The 8565-nt window shown below is 48.0% G+C and overlaps 1 protein-coding gene across 1 annotated transcript; it reads left to right on the plus strand.

Moving 5' to 3' along the window:
- The first annotated feature begins 1515 nt into the window (after positions 1-1515).
- Positions 1516-8176, plus strand: ZSWIM9 (zinc finger SWIM-type containing 9). The gene is made up of 3 exons (XM_066631057.1): positions 1516-1630; positions 3318-3597; positions 5608-8176. Exons 2-3 carry the CDS (start codon positions 3350-3352, stop codon positions 7016-7018), a joined length of 1659 nt encoding a protein of 552 aa, XP_066487154.1. The 5' UTR covers positions 1516-1630; positions 3318-3349; the 3' UTR covers positions 7019-8176.
- Positions 8177-8565: the final 389 nt, after the last annotated feature.

The raw sequence follows: 8565 nt of genomic DNA on the forward strand, positions 1-8565 counted from the left end.
AAAGCACCGGTCCCAGGACAGATCCTTGGGGCACACCGCTTTTCACCTCTCTCCATTGTGAAAATTGCCCATTGACACCCACTCTCTGCTTCCTGGCCTCCAACCAGTTCTCAATCCATGAGAGGACCTGTCCTCTAATTCCCTGACTGTGGAGTTTTTTCAGTAGCCTTTGGTGAGGGACCGTGTCAAATGCCTTCTGAAAGTCCAGATATATAATGTCCACGGGTTCTCCCGCATCCACATGCCTGTTGACCTTTTCAAAGAATTCTATAAGGTTTGTGAGGCAAGACTTTCCCTTACAGAAGCCATGCTGACTCTCCCTCAGCAAGGCCTGTTCATCTATGTGTTTTGAGATCCTATCTTTGATGAGGCATTCCACCATCTTACCCGGTATGGATGTTAGGCTGACCGGCCTATAGTTTCCCGGGTCCCCCCTCTTTCCCTTTTTAAAAATAGGCGTGACATTTGCTATCCTCCAATCTTCTGGCACCGTGGCCGTTTTGAGGGACAAGTTGCATACCTTAGTCAAGAGATCTGCAACTTCATTCTTCAATTCCTTAATAACCCTTGGGTGTATGCCATCAGGGCCCGGTGACTTATTGATCTTTAATTTATCAATGAGGTCTGAAACATCTTCTCTTTTAACCTCTATCTGACTTAACTCCTCGGTTAGGAGGGGCCGTTCGGGCAGCGGTATCTGCCCGAGGTCTTCTGCCGTGAAGACAGATGCAAAGAACTCATTTAATTTCTCTGCCATCTCTAAGTCTCCTTTTATCTCCCCTTTCCCTCCCTCACCATCCAGAGGGCCAACCGCTTCTCTGGCGGGTTTCCTGCTTCTAACATATTTGAAGAAGCTTTTATTATTCCCCTTAATGTTGCTGGCCATGCGTTCCTCATAGTCTCGCTTGGCCTCCCCTATCACCTTCTTACATTTCTTTTGCCACAGTTTATGTTCCTTTTTATTCTCTTCATCAGGGCAAGACTTCCATTTACGGAAGGAAGCTTCCTTGCCCTTCACAGCCTCTCTAACTTGGCTGGTTAGCCATGCGGGCACTCTCCTGGATTTAGTGGAACCCTTCTTTCTTTGCGGTATACACCTCTGCTGGGCCTCTATTACTGTTGTTTTAAGCAGTAAACACTCTGCACATGCCCAGAGGCAGTGCTTCCTTGGCGCATTGCGATCAGATTCTGGACCCCTTCCTGAACCCCTAAGCGCTCTTAGCTCCTCTTCCATCTCATATGTGGGAGTTGTAGTTGATTAGAAATAAGGGGGGGAAACACTCTGCACATGCCCAGAGGCACTGCCTCCCTCGCGCATTCTTCTTGGCATTGCAAACAGAGATTCTGGACCTGAGCTTGCGACCCCTTCCTGGACCCCTAAGTGCTGCCTTCCCTGCTAGACCCTTCCCCACCTGGTCGTGCCAGCGCTATATGCCGACTCACTAGGCTGTCTTGCTGGAAGCTCCAGCAGGCGGAGCTCGCGCTCGCCTCTGCGCCCAGCCGGAATCAGCAAGCGGCGGCCGGAGCGCCGGGTTGGCTTCGTTGCACGCGGGGCCACTGCTGGCAACCTGCAGCAGCCAAGACAAGCAAAGGTTCGAGGCGGCTGGAGGGAGTGGGAAGAAAGAGCCAGGCAAGTATGGGCCGTATCCTGGGTCCCTTGGCTGGGGAAAGAAGGGCTTGGGGTCCAGTTGGGGGCGGGTCCCCTTGTGCCCTGCACTGGGTTAGTCCAGCCTCCCTGTAGATGCACTTCTCTTGCAGCCTGCATCCCACCCCTCCCCATTATCATACATATTTTACATCTGCTGCATGATGTCCCCAATACACATATTTATGACTGCTGCAGTACATTATGCAAGGCTTGGTACATGCACTCCAGTATAAGGGTGGGGGGAGAAATCAGATTTCTGCAGCATCCATTCATAAGTGCCAGGCCCTGTACAAAACAGACACAAGATTCTCCTTTTTCCAGGTGCACTAGAAACTGCACATGGTTTTGCTACATCCAGGTGACAGGTGTGCCCATTTTCCACTCTTGTGCAACTGACACAGGCATGGCATGTTTCTTGTACTTGAACAACCTTTAACAACTTGGGTCTGAAAATCACATCCCCACCCCCCACCCCACTTTTGCATGTGCCCACCTAAAGCACCTTGCACGCCTTGCCTCTTGCAATCCTGAGGTCCCAGCAGCCTCCTGGGAACACTGCTACTACTCTTGATTTATGGGGTTCTCCCTACAACACATCAAAAGATTTTTCATGTGTGATATTTTATTGATCAGTCTACTTCAGTTTTCTTTGCCCTTTGCCATCCTGCAAAGTACTGTATCCCATTTCACAGAAAACCCTCTGCTGGGTATGGTCACAGTCTCTTTTTTTGTCAGGACATCATGCTGTGGTTACTGGTGTGTATACAGTACTGATTATCTAAAGCTAGGGCATAACCTCCAGTATATTGTGTTTGGCAAGCATTGTACCAGCTTTCTTATTCGAGTACCAGATTTAACCAATCTGCTAGATTAGAATATGTGGCATTTTGAAAACAAGAGCTAGATTTCAACCAAACATTGACAAACACAGATCTGTGGGTTTTTGAAAATGAATAGCATTGCGTATAATGCATTTCACTGCTCAAAATGGGAAAAAAATCATGCACTTCCCGGAAGCTATGGAAATGTACATCTTGTAGAAAAGAGTCTAATAGAAGTACATTAAATTTGGGGTTTGACCTAGCTGAAATTGATAACTTTTAAATCTAACTGATTTCAGTGAGACAGTTAAGCCCCTGCTTCAATCTTTTCCACTGAAATCCATGGGACCTGAGAGTTCTGGACTCTGGATTGTGGCATTAAATTGTGTATGTAGCCACCCATTCTGAATCGATGGAATTCATAAGTTTGGTATTTACAGGTATTCACATGAGGCAAACAAGACAAAATGTGCTTTTTTTTTGCCCGTGCTTGCTGATCTAAATCTGGCCCAATCTAAAATTCTCCTACGGAAAACCACACTGTATTCCATTTGGTTGTATCCATACTGCATCATGTGGAGTTGTGTTTCTGATAACCTGTAGTCACAAAAGGCTTTTTTAGTTTCCTAGTCACCTTTTTCATTTCTTGGCAGCATTTTTAGAGTATAGCTGCTTTGGGTGCCCATGCAGGAGAAAAGTGGCATATAAAATGAATCAATAAATACATTCATTCTAAGGTTTTAGTGATTTGCAAGCTTCTATTCTTGCAGTGGAAGCAAGCTTCCAAGAGAATATCATTGCTAGAGCCTCTGATCTCACCATCTCCTTCTTCCCCCTTTCTGTTGCAGTGTGACTGACTGTGTGGCACACCGGGTACACCATGGGGGACCTCGGACTGGGCCGAGAGTTCCATACCTGGCACCAGTTCAGCACACTCTTTGACGACTGGTGTGAAAAGCACAAGGTACTGTTCATCATCGCCAGTCTGAAGCCGCTGATCTCCCTGCGCCAGAATCCACTCCAGTATCAGCCCAGCCTGGCAGAGACGCTCCGCTTCCGTTTTGTACGACTGATCTGCAAGCACAGCGGGACCTATGTGGGGCAGAGCACCGTCCAGCGCAACCGCCTGTGAGTGTGTCTTCGGGGCAGGGCAGAAATCTTTGAATGCTGCGGCCTGCCCTGTTTCCTATGGTGCAACCAAACAATTGAAATGACTTCTTAGCATAGTGTAGTGAGAACATGAGCCAGAAAAACGTGAATCCAGCTCTATCTCAATTAAGATATCCTTAGCCGTCAGCAGTAGAGGAGGCACTGTGTGTTCAGAAAATCCCAGTTCAGTCCCTGCCATCCAGTGATCTCAGATAGCAAGGCTGGCAAAGGCCCCCACAAGTGATCATGGAGAGTTGCTGCTGGTCAGAGCACAGACTGAGCTAGATGGATCAATGACCTGATTCACTGCAAGGCGGTTTTGTAACTTCATCAGGTGGATTTAGGCAAAACCACCATTTTTCATCCTCAGTTTTCTACCTTTGGCCTGCAGATAATGATACTAAGGGCCAAATCCTATCCAGCTTTCCAGCACTGATGCAGTCATGGCAGCAGGACATGCACTGCATCTTGTGGTGGGGGTACAATACCAGAGGCCTCCTCAGTCTCTGGCTTCCCTTACCTTAGAGCTGAACTGTGACTGTATCAGCACTGAAAAGTTGGACAGGATTTGCCCCTGACTTATATTACAGAGTTGCAAGGACTACACTAGGTCCCTGAGTTACTGGCACCTTAGTTACAGGTGGCCATGTTTTCACTTTTGTGCCGGCATGGTCTGTCTGTCGTAGTGCTCTTAGCATGTGTGTGATAGCTCTGGGCTGGCTCTTTCAACCAATGTACATTCTTCTGGACAGATTTCTGGAACAGAACCAGTACATAACTTGGGAAGCATGTTTCTGAACGGGTTTGGAAACACTTAACAGTTCAGTCCTGTGCACATTTATTCAGAAGTGAATCCTACTGAGTTCAATTGAGACTGAGACTTACTTCCAAGTCAGTGTGGATAGCTTTGCAGCCTAGGGCCGGAACCCTACATTTGCTTATCTGGGGAGCTTGTTTCATTACACTTACTTCTGAGTAGGCATGCACAGGCCTCCACTATAAAACATTGCTTAAATGCTTAGTGGTAGTGGTAGTATTGTTGAGGGAAAAGGGCAAAGATAATAATAATTCCCTGAATTATGGACAAATGGCATCCCCTTTTGTAAAAAGATACTCTCCTCCCCCATTAAGTTTCTCTGCCATCATGGCTTTTATGGACCTTCAATATCCTCCATTGTTCTGCATTAAACAAAAATTGAGAATCATAAACAAAACTCCCCCCCTTTCAGGGGGAGGGAACAATAGCAAGACTCTGTGTTCATAGGATAGGAACAGAAGCTAAGATTTGGCTTCAATTTCTTTTTCTGTCATCATTGAGACTCTCAGGGCACAATCATAACCAACTTTCCGGCACTGGCATAGCTGTGGCAGTAGGGCATGTACTGCATCCTGCATTTGGGGATCAGTCATGGAGGCCACCTCAAGATAAAGAAATGTTTGTTCCATTACCCCAGAGTTGCATTGCCCTTACCTTGGTTTTTGAAAGTTGATTAGAATTGCACCTTCAGACTCCTTAGGAGGCAGAACAGAGAACTCTGAGAATTTCTCCAGGTGAACTTGCTGAAGATTGTCTCCCTTGTGTTGATACAACATGACTATCTAAAAACCGTCTGTAAATGGTTCAGAATTAAAGAGTGCTCTTCCGGATAAACACAGGATTGTTAATCCAGTTTTCGTTTCTAAGGCTGCAATCTTACACACACTGTCCTGGGAGTAAGCTCTCTTGAGCACAGTGGCACTTATTTCTGAGTATTCAGGCATAGAATTGTGCTGTATGTGAAATTTGGCTTTGAAAAGTGACAAAATATCACAGATATTTTGTATTTTCTCCCTAGAGGTCTCGTTTTCCCTTGGAAAGTGGATAGGGAGTGGGAAGGGTGGCAGTACCAACCTCTGTCCTGCTAGGAGTCCCTTGTTACCTGCACTGCAGCCTCCTGCCGCAATCTGCTGCCCTGCAAACTGACCTGGTTTTCATTCCACCTCTTGCAGAAGTGAGAAGATAGACTGCCCGGCCTCCATCACTCTACGCCTGGGCCCCAAGAAAGACCGCCTGGTGGTGATTGAGGCCAACCTGGAGCACAACCACCAACTGTCAGAGCTGGAGTTTGCCCACCAATTCAAACGTCACCAGTTGAAGGCCAGCCTGGGACTGCCGATCCGCATCACCAACAGCATCTCCAAGCGCTTCCTGGCTCCCGACCTGATTTGGAACCTGGAGGACTATAGCAGAGCCAAAGACAAGGGTATGTGTGAGCTCTTGGCCATCCTGGATGGGCTCTTCAAGGCCGATGCTGGTGCCAAAGTCAAACTGGTGTTTGAGGAGGATGTGGCTGTCCTCAACAGCATCTTCCTGACCACGTCACGCATGCGCGAACTGGTACAGCGCTTCCCAGCCCGCCTCTTCCTGGAGCGGGCTGCCTGCCTTGATGCAGACTTTGAGCTCTACACAGTGTTATGCCAGGATGCCAATGGGCGTGGCCGCGAGGTAGCCTATTGCTTGGCACGCCAGGGGCTGCCAGACCTCCTTATATTCATTGTGGCTTCATTGGTGCAGAGCGTCCCAGACATCAAGCTGCAGGTAAAGGTGGTTACTGTGGGAGCCAGTGTGACCGGGCTGGATGCAGTGGAAGAGGTGCTGCCCTGTGCTCGGGTTCAGATCTGCCGCCTGCAAGTTTTGGAAGCCCTCTACCGCAAGGCCTGTGAACTGGCAGTGCCCAAGGAAGACCAGATCCGGAACCTGCTGCTCAACCTGGCTAACGCTGATTCGCCGCTGGTCTACAGCCAGTACCTGAGTGACCTGGAAGATGTGGCTCCGCTCTCTTTTCTGAAGTATTTCCTGGAGCGCTGGCACCCCCATAAAGGGATGTGGGTGGAGTGCTGGGCCTTTGAGAAGAATCGTGAGTGCTCCTTCCTCGACCACCTTAGCACCCACCGCCGCAAGCTGCTGAGAGCACTGAGCCCCCCCATGGCACTGGGTGCCTGTATCCAGGGCCTGCTAGATCTCCAGGCCCTGCATGTGGAGACGGCAACACTCAATGTGGCGCCTGTGGTGGAGCGATTTTGTGTTGCCTGTTTGCCTGACAGTGCCAGCCTGGTGGCCGAGGAATTGGGCCTGGTTCCCAATGTGCACTATGAGCTCAAGGACACACCTGATGGATACCTCCTGGAGGAGAGCACCTGCTCTTTTCTGGTAAGCCAGGACCTTGCCACATGCAGCTGCTCCATCTACATGGCTCACCAGCTGCCCTGCCGACACATCTTTGCTGCACGTCTTTGGGTTGGAGAACCTCTCTTTGACCCCGGGTTGCTTTCCAGCTTGCCAGACACGCATCAAGACATCACAGAGTTGGAGGCACCTGTTGGACCAGATGCTAACCCAAGAAAATGCCAAGTGTATTGAATGGGCAGTACATGGGTCTGGTAGCAACCTCAGTGACTGTCAGCCAGGCACAAGAGAGATGCTGGTCTCACTGTACTGCTGTTCATCTTGAGTAGAAGTGTTCCATTCTGGGGCTCTAGACAGACTACTTGCTGACCAGTCATCAAGGATGGTGCCTGTCTGTGTGCCCAAGGATTGGTGGCTGGAAAGAAACAACTTAGAGGCACTGCCAGGGCTAGGACGGGGGCCGTGTGAACTGTCACATTAGAAGAGCCCTGCTGCATCAGGCCAAAGGCCCATCTAATCCAGCTTCTTGTAAGTCACAGTGGTCCACCAGATGCCTTAGGGAGCGCACAAGACAACAAGATAGGTGCAACCTGTTGCCACTCTCTTGCATCTGGTATTCAGAGATAGCCTACTTCTCGTGGCTTGTAACCTTTTATGGACTCCTCCATAAATCTCTCCAATCTTCTTTTAAAGGCATCTAGGCCAGATACCATCACTACATCCTGTGGCAAGGAGTTCCACAAAGAGTTGCAGCCATTCCAAAGCTGCAGCTAGGAAAGAGAAGCAGGCACCATTTAAAAGGCCAGTTTCCAAGCCCCACTTGCATCACATAGGGGCTCAATCAGGACTCACTGGGGCATGCGCACACAACTACTGTGGGATTTTTAGACTCGGGTACTAGTTTACACTGCAAATGAATGCACAAAAAATCCTTGAATCAGGAAAGCCTCTTTGCACCAGTGTTGAATGAACAAAGTCAATGCGGCTGTGTGTAAATGCTGTCTTGAAGAAGAAAAAATCTTCATTGAGGTAGCCCAAATTCTCCCCCAAACATATGGGCTATTTTTAGCCCATTCCCATTAGGCAGTGTGCACTGCAATTTTATACAAAATTGGGAGCATCAATTGAAATCACCCTTGCATAGGATCAAGAGCGATGCAAGGTGTTGAAAGCCCATTCTCCAACCACTGTAAGTCCTGCTCCGCTCTCTTCTCTTTTCTAGAATTCTGAATTTTCCCAAGGAAATGCCCACACACTCCATCCAGAGACTGGATTCCACCTCCCATGTCAGTTTTGGCATTTGTAGACTACCTACAGCCCTAGGAATGAGCAGTCCATCTTAATTCACAAATGATGCCATACTGTGCCATTAGCTGATCTAATAAACCTCTTATTTTGACTGACTTGATTGTTGACATAAATTTTGTTCAGTACACTATCAAATAGAAGTTGAACAAAACAATGTGTTTTGTTGCGAGTTCCATTGTGGTCTTTAGTTGGTCCTCACTAGTAACAAAAAATGTTTATTTTTAAACCTCATAAACAAATTTTGAAGTGATCAAGAGGCCATCTAGTCCAACCTCTTTTCATTTTGAGGGTAAAACCCTATCAAGAGGCCATCTAGTCCAACCTCTTTTCATTTTGAGGGTAAAACCCTATCAAGAGGCCATCTAGTCCAACCTCTTTTCATTTTGAGGGTAAAACCCTATCAAGAGGCCATCTAGTCCAACCTCTTTTCATTTTGAGGGTAAAACCCTATCAAGAGGCCATCTAGTCCAACC

Source organism: Tiliqua scincoides, chromosome 5 (assembly GCF_035046505.1).
Source record: "Tiliqua scincoides isolate rTilSci1 chromosome 5, rTilSci1.hap2, whole genome shotgun sequence".
NCBI classification, from domain to species: Eukaryota; Metazoa; Chordata; class Lepidosauria; order Squamata; family Scincidae; genus Tiliqua; species Tiliqua scincoides.